This window comes from Bufo bufo, chromosome 3 (assembly GCF_905171765.1).
Source record: "Bufo bufo chromosome 3, aBufBuf1.1, whole genome shotgun sequence".
Classification (NCBI taxonomy): domain Eukaryota; kingdom Metazoa; phylum Chordata; class Amphibia; order Anura; family Bufonidae; genus Bufo; species Bufo bufo.
In genome coordinates this window covers 181985359-182003004 of record NC_053391.1, presented here as the reverse complement: position 1 = coordinate 182003004, position 17646 = coordinate 181985359, and the positions used below count along the sequence as shown (strand labels likewise).

The 17646-nt window shown below is 44.8% G+C and overlaps 1 protein-coding gene across 1 annotated transcript in view; it reads left to right on the top strand.

The window, feature by feature from the left end:
* Positions 1–17646, top strand: part of CASK (calcium/calmodulin dependent serine protein kinase) — a 286458-nt gene that overhangs the window by 136832 nt on the left and 131980 nt on the right. Inside the window, 3 exon segments of the mRNA XM_040423804.1 lie at positions 5393–5515; positions 12942–13025; positions 16530–16629. Coding sequence (XP_040279738.1) covers positions 5393–5515; positions 12942–13025; positions 16530–16629 — 307 coding nt within the window.

Sequence of the window (17646 nt, the reverse complement as noted above, 5' to 3'; positions counted from 1 at the left end):
TAATGCCAAAGAGCTCTATTTTGGTCTCATCAGACCACAGCACCTTCTCCCAGTCACTCTCTGAATCATTCAGGTGTTCATTGGCAAACTTCAGACGGGCCTGCACATGTGCCTTCCTGAGCAGGGGGACCTTGCGAGCCCTGCAGGATTTTAATCCATTGCGGTGTAATGTGTTTCCAATGGTTTTCTTGGTGACTGTGGTCCCTGCTAATTTGAGGTCATTAACTAACTCCTCCCGTGTAGTTCTAGGATGCTTTTTCACCTTTCTCAGAACCATTGACACCCCACGAGGTGAGATCTTGCGTGGAGCCCCAGAGCGAGGTCGATTGATGGTCATTTTGTGCTCCTTCCATTTTCGAACAATCGCACCAACAGTTGTCACCTTCTCTCCCAGCTTCTTGCTAATGGTTTTGTAGCCCATTCCAGCCTTGTGCAGGTCTACAATTTTGTCTCTGACATCCTTGGACAGCTCTTTGGTCTTTCCCATGTTGGAGAGTTTGGAGTCTGCTTGATTGATTGATTCTGTGGACAAGTGTCTTTTATACAGGTGACTAGTTAAGACAGGTGTCCTTAATGAGGGTGACTAATTGAGTAGAAGTGTCTAACCACTCTGTGGGAGCCAGAACTCTTAATGGTTGGTAGGGGTTCAAATACTTATTTCACTCAATGAAATGCAAATCAGTTGCTATCTTTTATTTAAAGTTTTTTTTTCGATTTTCCTTTTGATGTGCTATCTGCCACTGTTACAATAAACCTACCATTGAAATGATACTGTTCTGAGACTTTTCATTTCTTTGTCATTGGACAAACTTACAAAATCAGTGAGGGGTCAAATAATTATTTCCCCCACTGTAAGTCACATTATACAGTAACTGAAAATGAAGATGTGAATTTCTGTATAAACTAAGGATCTAGAAATGTAACTTTATTAGTACAGGAAGGAAGTAAAGAAAGTTTAATATGTATTTGACATGCAAGCTTAAAAAAAACAAACTGTGTGTGGATCTTTAAGGCTACTTTCACACTTGCGTTCGGAGCGGATCCGTCTGGTGTCTGCACAGACTGATCCGCTCCTATAATGCAAACGCTTGCATCCGTTCAGAACGGATCCGTCTGCATAACAGTTTTTTTTCCAGATCTGATTTTTCACTTCGTGAAAACTCAGATCCGACAGTATACTCTAACACAGAGGCGTTCCCATGGTGATGGGGACGCTTCAAGTTAGAATATACTAAAAGAACTGTGTACATGACTGCTGCCTCGCAGCACCCGATCTCTTACAGGGGGCTGTGATCAGCACAATGAACCCCTCAGGTGCTGTATTACATTCATTGGTGGCCAGTGCGGCCCCTCCTTCCCCCCATCATTGGTGGCAGCGGAGAGTTCCGATCGGAGTCCCAGTTTAATCGCTGGTACTCTGATCGGTAACCATGGCAACCAGGACGCTACTGCAGTCCTGGCTGCCATGGTTACTTAGCAATTTTAGAAGCATTATACTTAGCTGCGCTGTCTGTGACCGGCTGGGCGCTCCTCCTACTGTTAAGTGAAAGGTCTGTGCGGCGCATTGCTTATAGCACAGACCTTTCACTTACCAGTAGGAGGAGCGCCCGGGCGGTCACAGACATCGCAGGTAAGTATAATGCTTCTAAAATTGCTAAGTAACCATGGCAGCCAGGACTGCATTAGCGCCCTGGTTGCCATGGTTACCGATCGGAGTCCCAGCGATTAAACTGGGACTCCGATCGGAACTCTCCGCTGCCACCAATGATGGGGGGAGGGATTTTAATTAGGAGGGGGGGGAGAGGGGAGGCAGCACTGGCCACCAATGAATTAAATACTGGGGAGGGAGGGAGGGGGGGCCGCACTGGCCACCAATGAATGTAATACAGGGGAGGGAGGGGGGGCCGCACTGGCCACCAATGAATGTAATACAGGGGGGGGGCCGCACTGGCCACCAATGAATGTAATACGAGGGAGGGAGGGGGGGCCGCACTGGCCACCAATGAATGTAATACGAGGGAGGGAGGGGGGGCCGCACTGGCCACCAATGACTTTAAAACTGGGGAGGGAGGGGGACCTGAGGGGTTAATTGTGCGGATCACAGCCCCCTGTAAGAGATTAGGTGCTGCCAGGCAGCAGGGGGAAGTTATTACACAGTTCTCAGTATATTCTAACTTGAAGCGTCTCCATCACTATTGGAACGCCTCTGTGTTAGAATATACTGTCTGATCTGAGTTTCACGATCTAACTCAAATCCGATGGTATATTCTAACATAGAGGCGTTCCCATGGTGATGGGGACACTTCAAGTTAAAATATACTATCGGATTGGAGAAAACTCTGATCCGATGGTATATTAATAGGGACTAGGGATCGACCGATTATCGGTTTGGCCGATATTATCGGCCGATATTGAGGATTTTGAACGTTATCGGTATCTATTTTGCCGATATACCGATAACATATTGGGAACACAGAACGCGCTGCTCTCAGCGCTCTCTGTGTCCCCTCCGCAGCACAGGCGAGAAGGAAGCAGTGTCTCCCTCCCCCTGTGCTGCTGCTGCCGCCAATGAGAGGAGAGAACATAGGAGGAGGGGAGGGGCTGTGGCCGCTGCGCCACCAATGAAGATAAGCCTTTCATTCATTCATTCATATACAGGAGGCGGGAGCTGGCTGCAGAATCACATAGCCGGCTCCCGACCTCTATGAGCGATAGCTGCGATCCGAGGTAGTTAACTCCTCAGGTGCCGCGGATCGCAGCTACCGCTCATAGAGGTCGGGAGCCGGCTATGTGATTCTGCAGCCAGCTCCCGCCTCCTGTATATGAATGATTGAGAGACTTATCTTCATTGGTGGCGCAGTGCGCCCACCCCAAGACCCCCAGTATTAATCATTGGTGGCGCAGTGCGCCCCCCACCCCCATCCCAATCCTGGCCAATAGTAAAAAAATTGGTGGCGCACTGCGCCCCCCCCACCCAGTATTACTCATTGGTGGCAGTGGCCACAGGATCCCCTCTCCCCTGCTCCTCCGATTGGAGCCCCAGCTGTGTAAGCCTGGGGCTCCGATCGGTTACCATGGCAGCCAGGACGCTATTGAAGCCCTGGCTGCCATGGTAAGCTCCATGCTGCTGTGTGCACTATGCACAGAGCAGCAGGGACAGTGTGAGCTCCTATTCACCCTGATAGAGATCTATCAGGGGGAATAGGACAAGGGTTCTAGTCCCTAAGGGGGCTAAAAGTTAGTAAAAAAAAAAAAAAAAATATTAAGTATAAATGAAAAAGATTTATAAAAAAAAAAATACACATTAACAATAAACAAAAAAAATACACATTAACAATAAACATATTCATTTTCAGCAGATTTGTGTAGGAATTATTTTTTTTTCTCAAAAATGAAAATTCCCAGAATATCGGTATAAATTATCGGCTATCGGCCTGAAAGTTCACAAATTATCGGTATCGGCCCTAAAAAATCAATATCGGTCGATCCCTAATAGGGACTCCTGACTTTACATTGAAAGTCAATGGGGGACGGATCCGTTTGCAATTGCACCATATTGTGTCAACGTCAAACGGATCCGTCCCTATTGACTTGCATTGTAAGTCAGGACGGATCTGTTTGGCACCCGAACACTGCAAGCTGAACTGGATCCGCATCCACTCAGAATGCATTGGGGCTGTACGGATCCGTTCGGGCCGCTTGTGAGAGCCTTCAAACGGAACTCACAAGCGGAACACAGAACGCAAGTGTGAAAGTAGCCTTACCCTTTGAGCCCTGGAGTTTTTTCGTTCTTGCATTTTCGTTTTTCACTCCCTGCCTTTCCGGGCCATAACTTTTATTTTTCCATTCACATAGCCGTATGAGGGCTGTTTTTTTGCCTTGAATAGTTTTTCTTGCGTAATACTGGGGGATAAAAAATAACCTTGAAAAACTTATTTTCATTACCATATTCTGATAACTTTATAGTAGTTGTGTGTATAAAGCTGTGTGAGCTCATTTTTTGCGGAGCAATCTATACTTCTCATTGATACTATTTTGGGGTGTGTTTGACTTTTTTAACACCTTTTTTATCTAATTTTTGTGGGTGGAGAATCAACCAAAAAAATGTGTGGGAATAATATTTATATGTGGCGATGCCCATGATGTGTGTTTTTTGTTTTTTGTTTTTTTTCCCATTGTTTATGTATTTTCATTTTTGGGAAAGGGGAGTGATTATATATATATATATATATATATATATATATATATATATATATATATATATATATATATATATATATATATAGTTGTGTGCACAGAGTGGCTTGCACCCCACCATCAATGCACTTAACTGCTCTTTTGCATACAGATTAGAAATATTTTTTGTCCAGAACAGATTCCTTAATGAAAGGTATCATTACATTCAGCTCAGCTAGCCCTACAAAGCTTTGTGCCAGTTGTGAATATATCCTGGTGACAGGCTCCTTTTTAAACCCAAGTTTACAGAAAATTATTATAATATTGTTAAAATATAATATGTTTAGGTTATTTTGTTCTATAGATTCAGAACAAAGACACCTTATCAGTGAAATCTTCTAGAAATAGAGACGGGTTGGTCAGTCGTCATCGGACAGACGTCATTGGTAGTGCAGTGATTTATTTTTTTCTGTTAAGCTCAGCAGGATGCTTCTTATGCTGAGGAAACAGATGGGAGTCCTCATTCTTGTGCAATAAACACTGAATTTTACTGACTCTATTAGCCTAAATTAAATTTAGTGTCCTCCTCTAAAATGTTTAGTAAAAAATTTAGTACTTTTCTCATAAGATATAATTTATTATGTTGGGAAAGAAAAGCATAATAAATGATTAATATTTGCTAACTTAAAACTCCATAAAAATATGCTCCAAATCAGTTGAATTATAGCATTGTCAACTAGAAGTGGTCTTCGTAGTCCTTTCAAAGTTGACTCTATGACAACCAACAAATGCCTCTTATAAAATTGCTGATATCAGATTAAAAATATTTGTTAGGCCTCATGCACACGACCGTGGGGTCCGTGATCTGCATCCGACGGTCGGCACCGCAAAATGTAGTGCATGCACCACTTTTTTGCGGTGCGGAGGCATAGACAGCCCATGGAAGCACTCCATAGTGCTTCTGATCCGTGTCTCCGTTCCACACAGTATTTTCTGGATTGCGGACCCGTTCGAGGGAATGGGTCCGCATCCCTGATACAGTGAGCACACGGCTGTAACCTGTACCTGCTGTTTGTGGGTCACAATACTGGCATGGACCTGCTACCTGCTCGTGTGCGTTAGCCCTTATTTTTAGATTGCAACATTTGATTGTTTAAGCTGTTAATTGGGTAGGTACTGATTTACATAGTTTTTTTAATTAATTTTTTTATTGTAGATGAATCCTCGACAATGGAGCCATATATCTGAAAGTGCTAAAGACTTGGTGCGCCGCATGCTTATGTTGGACCCCGCTGAAAGAATAACAGTCTACGAGGCGCTCAATCACCCCTGGCTAAAGGTAAGGTGCTGAGAAGCAATTGAGCAGACTTATGACAACTGTCTGTTACTCAATCACACAGCAGTTTTCACTTTTCACAAGCATTATAAGAAACTAAAGTTGCACTGTAATTGGTTGTTATGGGCAGGGGCGGAATGGGAACTTAAAGGGGCTGTCTCAATTTAAAAAAATTCTTCTTAAAGAGAAGTATACCCTCTGCACCATGAGTCCCAGGCTGTCTTCACTGCACTTCTGTTCCCTGCATGTTAGCCCCCTGTATGCACAGTGGCACATCCACAGCTGCAGCCAATGACTGGTCTCTGCGGTGACATGTCACCAAGCGACATATGACCCAGTAGTGACATGTCACCGCTGAGGCCAGCCACTGGAATGTGATCCCATCCATGTAGGAAGTTTACATGCCGGGACCAGAAGTGCAGAGAAGACAGCCCGTGACGCACAGCCCAAACAGAGCTGTGAGGAGCAGGTAAGTAAACTTCTTCACAGGCCTGTATTGAGGTGGGATGTAAATGAAATGAAATAAAACATGGGAAACCCCTTTAAAGTGGCCCTGTAGTAGACAGGTGTATATTGACAGAGAGGGGCCAGCACACCATAAAATACCGCCTCAGCAGAACCAAATACTACAGTGGAAGAAAATGTCATAGAGATGGTCCCCCTGAAAATACAAGTAGTTTACAAAAATAATTGTGCTAAGCAGAGCGCCCTCAACAGTTAATGTTCCCCCACTAGTAATAATGCCCCCTTAGAGTGGCCCCAGTATTAATATGCTCCCTCTGATTAGCTCTCTAAAGTGCCCTCAGTAGTAATAAAGCACCTATAGTGTACCCAGTAAGGCCCCATGCGCTCAACCATATTGGTTTGGTGGACATCACACAGACTGCGTTCGTATTTTTCAGATCCACTGTTTGCTGACCGCAAAACAGTCATGTGCATAGTTCCTAATAATAATGCCCTTTATAGTGCCCCAGTATTAAAAATGCCCCCTATGATGCAACCATTGTGGGCGAGGATATCGTTACAACTTGATTTAAGTGGCTTCACAACCACCTGCGCAGTTCATACACTACCTAATAGGCTTGTGGCAAATGAGTGAACTGGGGGGCAGGGAACCATTAGCTTCCGTGTGTGTGTATGTGTATGTGTGTATATATATATATTATATTCACTCCAAAATTAGCGCCAAAAAACTGTTTGAACTGGCCCTTAAAGTACTGAGACAAAGGACCAACCTGTTAAGAACATTGGGGGAAATTTATCAAAACTAGTGTAAAGGAAAACTGGCTTAGTTACCCATAGAAACCAATCAGATTCGGCTTTACATTTTTCCAAGGAGCTATGTAAAATGAAAGGTGGAATCTGATTGGTTGCTATGGACAACTAAGCTGGTTTTGAAAAATCTCCCCCATTGTGTGTATCCTATTCAGTGGAGATCACAGAAGATATATTGATTGATTCATGCAGCATTTCTTTTGCCACGGTTATGTTGCCTTCACAAAAGCAAGTATTTACATATAAACCTGCAGTACTGTAGAAAGGGCAATTTACCATTGTACTTTTCATGTTTCTCTTATTTTTTGCATGACTCATTACTCACTTTTGCATGTCTTCGCATTTGAACAAAAATAAAGGGGGCCCACATTATAAAAAATATAACTTAAAGGATAACTGTCACATTTAGACCCTAATTTCAATTTTTATATATGTAGTTGCTAATAACATGATATTCCAGAATCAGTTACTATTAGACTGACTTACCCCATATTTAATAAGATTCAGCCCTTAGCAACCAGTCTGCATAAAACTGCAATGTCACTATTCAGTTAAGATGGCCGCCACTGCCCTCACCCTGAGGCTAATCCCGCCTGCCCTCACTAGCCAGTAACAATAGCCCCCCAAAAGTGTCAGTAACCAGAGCCCTCCCCCTAAAGGGTTAATCTCCTGCAGCACAAAGGGGTGCCTCTTGCTTTCATTTATACACTGAGCAGATGGCAGATCTCCCTTCCCTGGTCTGCGCTGCTTCCACTCTGCATTCTCCAGCTCTGCTGAGTGAGGGAGCGTCTGCCAAGTGCAGGGACAGGGAGAAGTGCACACAGCCCAGGCACTGTTATCAGCTGCTGGGGAGGACCTGGCTTTAATCATTTACTTACAGTCCCTGGCTGTCAGTAATCTGACCTTGCAGGCTGCGTGCTCCTGCGTCCTCCGTCCTTCAACAGATAGACGGACCAGGCCTAGCAACCCTATTTTAAGCACAGGTAAAAGTAGGCAGTACAGGGAACAAAAATGTGGAATTAAGGGGTAATTGAATACACAGTGAAAAGTTGAAATAGGGCCACCAAGGAGATATTAATCACCACAATCCAATACTCAAAAAAAATAAAAATAAATACGACAGTTATACTTTAAAGGGCTTCTGTCACCCCACTAAGGGCTCTTTCACACTTGCGCTTTTGTTCCGTCGTCGGGGCTCTATGCCGGAAAAATCCTGATCAGGATTATCCCCATGCATTCTGAATGGAGAGAAATCCGTTCAGGATGCATCAGGATGTCTTCAGTTCAGGACCGGAACGTTTTTTGGCAGGAGAAAATACCGCAGCATGCTGCGCTTTTTGCTCCGGTCAAAAATCCTGAACACTTGCCGACTGATCCGGAATAATAGCCCATAATAGCCCATTGAAATGTATTATTCCGGATCCGTCCTAACATCTTCAGTTGTTATGACACAACAACGGATCCAGAAGTAGGAAGGACTTGGCTGGCGCGAAAAGAGACTAATCCGGAAATCCTGAAGCCAACATCAACGTCTTTTTTTACGGATCCGTCGTACGGATCCGGCCCCATACTGGATCCGTACGACGGATCCGGAAAAAAAACGTTTATGTTGGCTTCCGGATTTCCGGATCAGTCTCTTACCAAAAAAACGGGAAAACCCATCCGGAAAGAAAAAATTATGCGTTCTTACACGTTTTTCCGGATCCGGCGTGTAATTCCGGCAAATGGAGTACACGACGGATCCGGACAACGCAAGTGTGAAAGAGCCCTTAACTAATTTTTTTTTTTTTGTGTATTTATAATCCCTATCCTGCCATATTATGTTATTAATAATTTTCGTTCAGTAGATTTAGCAAAAAACTTACTTTTATAATATGCTAATTACCTTTCTACCAGCAAGTAGGGCGTCTACTTGCTGGTAACAGCCGCAGAAAACCGCCCCCTCCTTCTGTTGATTGACAGGGCCAGCCATCTCCTCCTCCGGCCAGCCCTGTCAGCATTTCAAAAATCGTGTGTTCATTCGGCGCAGGCGCTCTGAGATAAGGAGGCTTGCCTCCTCAGAACTCCCTCAGTGTGCCTGCCCCGATGACATCACCGAAAAAGAAGACGTCATCGGCGCAGGCGCACTGAGGGAGTGCTGAGGAGGCGAGCCTCCTTATCTCAGAGCGCCTGCGCCAAATCAACACAGGCGCGCGATTTTTGAAATGCTGACAGGGCCGGCCGGAGGAGGAGATCGCGGCTGGCCCTGTCAATCAACAGAAGGAGGGGGCGGTTTTCTGCGGCTGCTACCAGCAAGTAGAAAGGTAATTAGCATATCATAAAAGTAAGTTTTTTGCTAAATCTACTGAACGAAAATTATTAATAACATAATGTATGGCAATATGGCAGGATAGGGATTATAAGTACACAAAAAAAAGAGTTTAGTGGGGCGACAGAAACCCTTTTAAAGAAGTTCTCTGGTTTCAAGGGAAAAGTGGACAACTCAGGGGATCAGTAATGAAGAGTAGATTACTTAAAAGGGTTTTCCGAGATTTTTTAACTATCTGATCGTGGGGGTCCGACACTCGGGACTCCTGCCAATCAGCTGTTTTGAGAAAGCCCTGGCACTCCTGTGAGCACTGCGGCCTTCTCTGTGCTCACCAAGCTCAGCGCCGTACATTGTATAGTGGCTGTGATTGGTATCGCACTCAGCCCTATTCACTTGAATGGGGCTGAACTACTCCTAGGGCCACTTGACCTGTCATCACTCGGCCTAGGAAAAGCAGAGAGAAGGCCTCAGCTCTCACAGGATCGCCAGGGCCTTCTCAAAACAGCTGATTGGCAGGAGTCCCGAGTGTCGGACTCTCACTGATCAGACACTGTTGACCTATCTAGTATTAAAATCTCGGAGAACCCCTTTAACTGACAGATTTCACCTTGCTCCAGTTCTAACAGCAGCCGTGACTTCATGACAACAACACGCCCCGCTGCTAGAACCAGCGGCGCAGCATCTGTCACAGAAGTGATAATCCGCTTTTTACAGTTTGATCCCATGAGTTGTCTAGTTTCCTCTTGCAACTGGCACCATCAAGACATCTGTCAGCAGATTTGTACCTATAACTGACTGACCTGTTACATGTGCGCTTGGCAGCTGAAGGCATCCGCATTGCTGAGAAATTTTTTTTATTATATGCAAATGAACCTCTAGGAGCATCGGGGGTGTTGTCATTACTCCTAGAGCCTCTGCTCTCTCTACAACTGCCACGCTGTCTCCACTTTTGATTGACATGACCAGGTGCGATGACTTTTTCACTGCCTGGCCCTGTCAATCAAACTGGATGAGGGCACAACTGTTGCAGAGAGAGCGGAGCCTCTAGGTGTAACGATAATGCCCGCGTTGCTCCTAGAGGATCATTTGCATATATTAAAACATCATTTTCTCTCCCAAACAAAAAATTTGTGAAAATTATTTCCTAGTATAATAAACAATATTTATTAATCACGATTAACCCCTTCACCCCCAGCGCGTAATAGTACAGTGCTGGCCGGGTCTTTAAAGATGGCGCCCGCTCCTGAGCGCTGCTTCTTATAGCAGACACCCGCGGCTCATATCCGCAACCGGCAGTAATGCTGATCACGGACATTTAACCACTCAGATGCCCATAGTAGAAAAATATATTCCCCAAACGGCAAAACGGATAAAAGTGTCAATGTCCGATTCGATCAAAAAGTCACGCCCCAGAATGGTATCAATGAAAAGTTCAGATCGCCCTGCAAAAAATGAGACACCATACAGCTCCGTACACATAAATACAAAAAAGTTACAGGGGTGAAAAAAATAAAAAAATATATATATATCAAAACGCAAGAAAAACTATACATATAAGGTATCGCCGGATTCGTACTGATCTGTAGAATAAAAGTTACTGGTCAGTTTTATCGAACGTCGTAAATAAAAAAAAAATTAAAATAAAAAACTTAACAGTGTGGTGGAATTGCTTTTTTTTGCAATTTCACCCCATTTGGAATTTTTTCCTTGCTTCCCACTACATCCTATGCAATATTAAATGGTGGCGTTGGAAACTGCAAATTGCCCTGCAAAAAACAAGCCCTCATATGGCTATGTGAACAGACCAATAAAAAAGTTATGGCTCTGGGAAGGCAGGGAGCGCAAAACGCAAACAAAAACCTCCGGGGGTGAAAGGGTTAAAAATGGGACAAATAGATACAATATGATGGCACATATGACAATGGGGCCAACACAGATGTCTACAGCTGCCCAGCGCACATGTAACAGGTCAGCCAGTGTCATAGGTACAAATCTGCTGACAGGTGTACAGGGTACACTTTTTGTTTTTCCTTTTTAATGGAAAAAAAAAACCTATTTGCTTGCATTTTGCCATCTGCTGAATGTTTACTCGGTGTTCTCACGGTTATAGCTGTGAACGGTGACTGCCTGAAAGCGGTTTTCCAGCTTCGGGCCATTTGTGTAGTAGTTTACACATGCCCGGAGGTTTGGCAGAACTATACGTGCAAGCGCTTCCTTTCCCATACTTGTAGCAGTGTCATTTCTTTCCAGTTCAGTGGCATCCTTACATTCTGAACCTTTTCACTTTGGGCAGCTGAGTTTGCTCTCCCGTTACTGATGGATCCTTTGCTGTCCTTAGATAGGACTTTGAAATAGGGTTCGTGCAATGTGATGAGGCTAGAGCAAACATATCAGAGGGGAGGAGGGAAACAAGATGGCAGGAAACCCAGAAATAGCACTAATGCGCCTACAGAAGATCCTCTCCATTATTCTACAATGAATTATTCATTAATGGCCTCTGCTGCACTATATAGATGGACATTTTTTTCTCGCTGGAGTGCTTCTTTAAAGCATACCTAATGAAGATATGCTGCAGCACGAAACCCAGTCTTTTTCTACTGGTTCTTGATCAGTGGTCAAGTTCCTTGCCAAAATAAAATATCAATCGATGTGTCTTTCATTTAGTATAATATTAAAATCACTTCCAAAAGTGAATTATGCATTTTAAATCGGGGATTTTTGCAGCCAGATAAGGCCTGGCCCACAGGGAATATCAACATTTAGGTTGACCATACACAGTACATTAATGTCAGCCAAACCTGCCATGTTATGTGTGCGGATTTGTCCTGAATGGACCTGACGGCAGATATCGGGTAATGCCCTTTGTCACTCTACCTACTCGACAACACTTGCAAGTTCGGCCAAACCAAGCATATGTGTGTATGGGAAAAGGAATGATGACTGTCGGCCATCTTTACTCATGAATTTTATGTCCTAAATACCATGTAGTCCTTAGGCTAGGACTACACGACTACATTTTTCGCGCAACATTTTATCGCACCACAATTTTTATAATGGTAGTCTATGGTGTCGCACTGCGACATGCTGGGACTGCGACACGACAGTGGCAAAAAAACCCATTCAAGATGGATTTTTCTGCGACAGTCGCAGCATATCGCAGTGTGACACGTTGCAGTGTAGTTGTGCCCCATGTGTCGCGCGACTTATTGTCGTCGTGTAGACCTAGCCTAAAAGCACGTAAGCTCAACAAACGTGAACATAATTGAAGTCAATTGCAATCTCCTGCACCAGAAGCTGGAGTAGATTTCGGTCTAAGCATACGGACTGCAATTTATCCTCTGGCGTAAAACACTGGTCTTTCATAAATGACCCCCGATATATTTTTACCTATTGTTTTACAAGCTTACTTTCACATTAGCGTTTTCAATTCCGCTATTGAGATCCGTCATACAAGAAAACGCTTCAGTTTTGTCCCCATTCATTGTCAATGGGGACAAAACTAAACGGAATGCACCAAAATGCATGCCGTTCAGTTTGGTTGCGCTCCCATCGCGGACAGAATAACTCTGCAAGCAGCGGTTTTTCTGTCCGCGATGTGGTGCAGAGCGAGATTTCTCTGACACAATAGAAAACGGATCAGTTCGCTCATTGACTTTCAATGGTGTTCATGACGGATCTGTCATGGCTATAGAAGACATAATACAACCGGATCCGTTCATGACAGATGCATGCGGTTGTATTATTGTAATGGAAGCGTTTTTGCAGATCCAAGATGAATCCGCAAAAAAAACGCTAGTGTGAAAGTAGCCTTACTTAGTAGTTTAATGCAACTTTCCTTTGTTACAGGAGAGAGATCGCTATGCATACAAGATCCACTTGCCAGAAACTGTAGAACAACTAAGAAAATTTAATGCAAGAAGGAAATTAAAGGTAAGATTATAAATGATATCAATACATTTTGCAATTGAAAGCTTACATTGAGGGAAAATGTGTTCAGTGTCGCACCAAATATTAGATCATTTTAAAGTTTTTTTCCGACACTTTTCAACTGATGACCCATCCTCTGGGCACCGACAGCGGGATTCCCGCCGATCAACTGTTTGACAAAGCATCTCGGGGCTTCTGTAAGCGCCGTGGCCTTCTCGCAGCTTACATCTGTGAGAAAGCCACAGCTCTTGCAGGAGCTCCCGGCTGTTGGACCCCCACCGATCAAATACTGATGACCTCTACAGAGGATAGGTCACCAGTTAGGAGTCGGAAAACACTTTAATAACCGTCCTTGCAAACCCAATATTGAGTGTCGTATTTCAGTTTTTATTTGGATTACACACATTGTTTGGATAACGTAATTTCCTAAAACAAATTAAAAGAATCATTTCCTTAGGGTACTTTTACACTAGCGTTTTTCTTTTCCGGCATTTAGTTTCATCCTAGGGGCTCTATAGCGGAAAAGAACTGATCAGGCATATCCCCATGCATTCTGAATGGAGAGTAAGGCCTCTTTCACACTTGCGTTGTCCGGATCTGGCGTGTACTCTACTTGCCGGAATTACACGCCGGATCCGGAAAAACGCAAGTGTACTGAAAGCATTTGAAGACGGATCAGTCTTCAAAATGCTTTCAGTGTTACTCTGGCACCCAGGACGCTATTAAAGTCCTGGTTGCCATAGGGGGAGCGGTATAGTTACAGTCCGTGCGGCTCCTGGGGCGCTCCAGAATGACGTCAGAGCGCCCCATGCGCATGGATGACGTGCCATGCGATCACGTGATCCATGCGCTTGGGGCGCCCTGACGTCACTCTGGAGCGCCCCGGGAGCCGCACGGACTGTAAGTATACTGCTCCCCCGCTCCCCGCTACACTTTACCATGGCTGCCAGGACTTTAGCGTCCTGGCAGCCATGGTAACCATTCAGAAAATGCTAAACGTCGGATCCGGCAATGCGCCGAAACGACGTTTAGCTTAAGGCCGGATCCGGATCAATGCCTTTCAATGGGCATTAATTCCGGATCCGGCCTTGCGGCAAGTCTTCAGGATTTTTGGCCGGAGCAAAAAGCGCAGCATGCTGCGGTATTTTCTCCGGCCAAAAAACGTTCCGTTCCGGAACTGAAGACATCCTGATGCATCCTGAACGGATTTCACTCCATTCAGAATGCATTAGGATTAAACTGATCAGGATTCTTCCGGCATAGAGCCCCGACGACGGAACTCTATGCCGGAAGAAAAGAACGCAGGTGTGAAAGAGCCCTTATCCGTTCAGTTTGCATCAGGATGTCTTCAGTTCAGTCGTTTTGACTGATCAGGCAAAAGATAAAACCATAGCATGCTACGGTTTTATCTCCGGCGAAAAAAACTGAAGACTTGCCTGAATGCCGGAAGACTTGCCATTTTTCCCATAGGAATGTATTAGTGCCGGCATTCAAAATACCAGAATGCCGGATCCGTCCTTCCGGCCTGCGCATGCGCAGACCAGTAAAAATGAAAAAAAAAATACAATATGGATCCGTCTGTCCGCATGACAAGCAGAGAGACCGATCCGTTCTTGCAATCAGTCACATCAAAATCAGCGCATCCGGCGTGCAGTTCAGACGACAGAACTGCTTGCCGGATCACACTGCCGCAAGTGTGAAAGTAGCCTAAAGACTGTACTACCTTTTGCTACTAGAACATCTTTACATATGTTGTGTAACAATCTGCCTTGCACCTTTTTCCTGGCCTGTTTCCTCTAGGTTGGTTGGGTGGGCTGCAGTTATCGAATAATGCTACAGATTCATGATTGGTTCCTGAGGGATAAACAGGGTTAGGCTTCTGATACAGAGTTTTGAGTTTGGACGAGAAAGGTCATTTGTGGTCTCCTGCCCACAAAACCTTATCCCACATTTAGCTGGATCACATTGGTGTTTCCCGGCAAACCTCAGACAAGCTTTGATGTGGTTCATCCGCCTTGCCTTCTTTTTAGCCACATTCCCATGCAGGCCAGTTGTATTCAGACCTCTTGTTGTGGTTGACTGGTGCGCTTTAATTCTAGCCTTGGCTGGTAATCTCTCTAGCTTCATCACAGGCCTTTCTGCGGCTTCTCTGAAGTTCATGAGATTTTCAGTTTGCAGGTAGAAGCCAATTTGTATGTTCATTGCTCATGTAATATCTTTGTACTGTTTGGCAAGAGTGGAATACTTACAGAAGTAGCAATTTCCAGTTTTTAGTAGAACTTATTAGGGCTAAGCTAAAGACTCTACCTCCGTGTATGTTGTGTACATTACTACAACCACTTTAGAGTGATCCCTGACAAAATGTGTATTTTAAGATGCAAAGAGATGTGAATGTTTAAGCGTGTACCCAAGTGAATTCAGTAGTCAGGCTTTTACTAGTGATCAGTATCACAGATACACGTGTTTGATGCCATCTATGCAGCCCAAGCCAATTTGCCATCCACAGACATACTGCAAAAGTTTACATTTTATCCACCTATTCTACATTAGTGTTTGAATTAGCTCGCTGCTTTTTGCTGTTTTAAATGTCATATTAGATAGGAGAAGCTTATGAGGTCTAAATTAAGAAAGCAGTTGTCAGCTCTTTTGGTTTTGCAATAAATCACGACTTGAAGTGGAAGTAACTTTACATACGGAACATTATTTAGTGCATACACGCAGTGTAATTTTTTGTGTTCTGTCAGTGGTTTTATTGTACCCTCATGTGGTCTTATTTTTTTACCAATGGTTTCCTCTCATGAAGTGCAAGTAATCACTTCTGTAACTTTACCCAGAAGTTTGTCTGCATTAAATAACAGAACATCCAGTTGCGTGTTTACCTACTCATTGTACTTTATAATTAGTTAAAACTATAGTTAAATTAGTTAAAACTGCCTGCCTCTCTCGCCCTCTGCCTGCCTGCCTCTCTCGCCCTCTGTCTGCCTGCCTGCCTCTCTCGCCCTCTGTCTGCCTGCCTGCCTCTCTCGCCCTCTGTCTGCCTGCCTGCCTCTCTCGCCCTCTGTCTGCCTGCCTGCCTCTCTCGCCCTCTGTCTGCCTGCCTGCCTCTCTCGCCCTCTGCCTGCCTGCCTGCCTCTCTCGCCCTCTGCCTGCCTGCCTCTCTCGCCCTCTGTCTGCCTGCCTGCCTCTCTCGCCCTCTGTCTGCCTGCCTGCCTCTCTCGCCCTCTGTCTGCCTGCCTGCCTCTCTCGCCCTCTGTCTGCCTGCCTGCCTCTCTCGCCCTCTGTCTGCCTGCCTGCCTCTCTCGCCCTCTGTCTGCGTGCCTGCCTCTCTCGCCCTCTGTCTGCGTGCCTGCCTCTCTCGCCCTCTGTCTGCCTGCCTGCCTCTCTCGCCCTCTGTCTGCCTGCCTGCCTCTCTCGCCCTCTGTCTGCCTGCCTGCCTCTCTCGCCCTCTGTCTGCCTGCCTGCCTCTGATACGCATTGATCTTTAAGTAATGTTTTTTTTTTTTGTAGGGAGCGGTTCTAGCAGCTGTGTCTAGCCACAAATTCAATTCATTTTATGGGGATCCTCCCGAAGAATTACCTGACTTCTCTGAAGACCCAACTTCATCAGGTATATTTTCTCCCAGTGGTTTAACTGCTTTGGTGGCAATAATATATATATGCCTGTATAAGTATACTTCTAGTATAAAACACTATTCTGCCTCCACTAATAAATTGTTTCAAACAGTTTTATCATTTTTCTTTTTGCTGAACAGATTCCTCTTGGCAGCTCTCTGACATCTAAATGTTCAGTTCAGCTCAAATTAACATATCTGGCTTATCAAAGAGATAGAGTGCAATGATATGATAGGAGAATCCCTGCTGTAATTATAGGGGTTTTCCGAGATTTTGATACTGAGGACCTATCCTCAGGATAGGTCATCAGTATCTGGTTGGGGTCCAACACACAGGGCCTCCACCGATCAGCTGGCACTGGCACTTCTGTCTTTTCCATACTTACCAAGCACAGCGCAGTACATTGTATAGTGGCTGTGGTTGATATTGCTCTCAACCCCATTCACTTCAATGGGGCTGAGCTGCCATACCAAGCACAGCTGATATACAATGTACTGCGCTGTGCTTGGTAAGCACGAAATAGGCCACTGCTCCCACAGAAGTGCCAGTGCCTTCTCAGACAGCTGATCAGCGGGGTTCCAGGTTGTACTGTATGATGAGTCTTCTGTCCTGTGATGCATTCTGCCTGTCTCCGCTGCTTTCTGCTTGTGATAGGATTCTACCTGTCGGCTCAAAGAAGCATCAATAATATGAACTAGAAACTGCAGTGTGAGTGAGAGGAATTTTAAATCATTCCTCCATTCCGTCATGTATGTGCCAGAAAGAAAAGTCCATTAGACAAGACTTTTTCTTATTGCAAAAATAGCGGACACTTAGGCTGGGTCTACACGGCAGTCTTGGGCTACAGGACAGAATTCTCAACGCAGAAATGAAAGATATCGCGTGACTACCTTTTGAAGGGTTTTTCCAAGATTTTTAAACTGAAGACCTATCCTCAGGATAGGTCTTCAGTATCTGATCAGTAGGGGTCAGAAACCCAGGACCCCCAGCAGATTAGCTGTTTAAGAAGGCA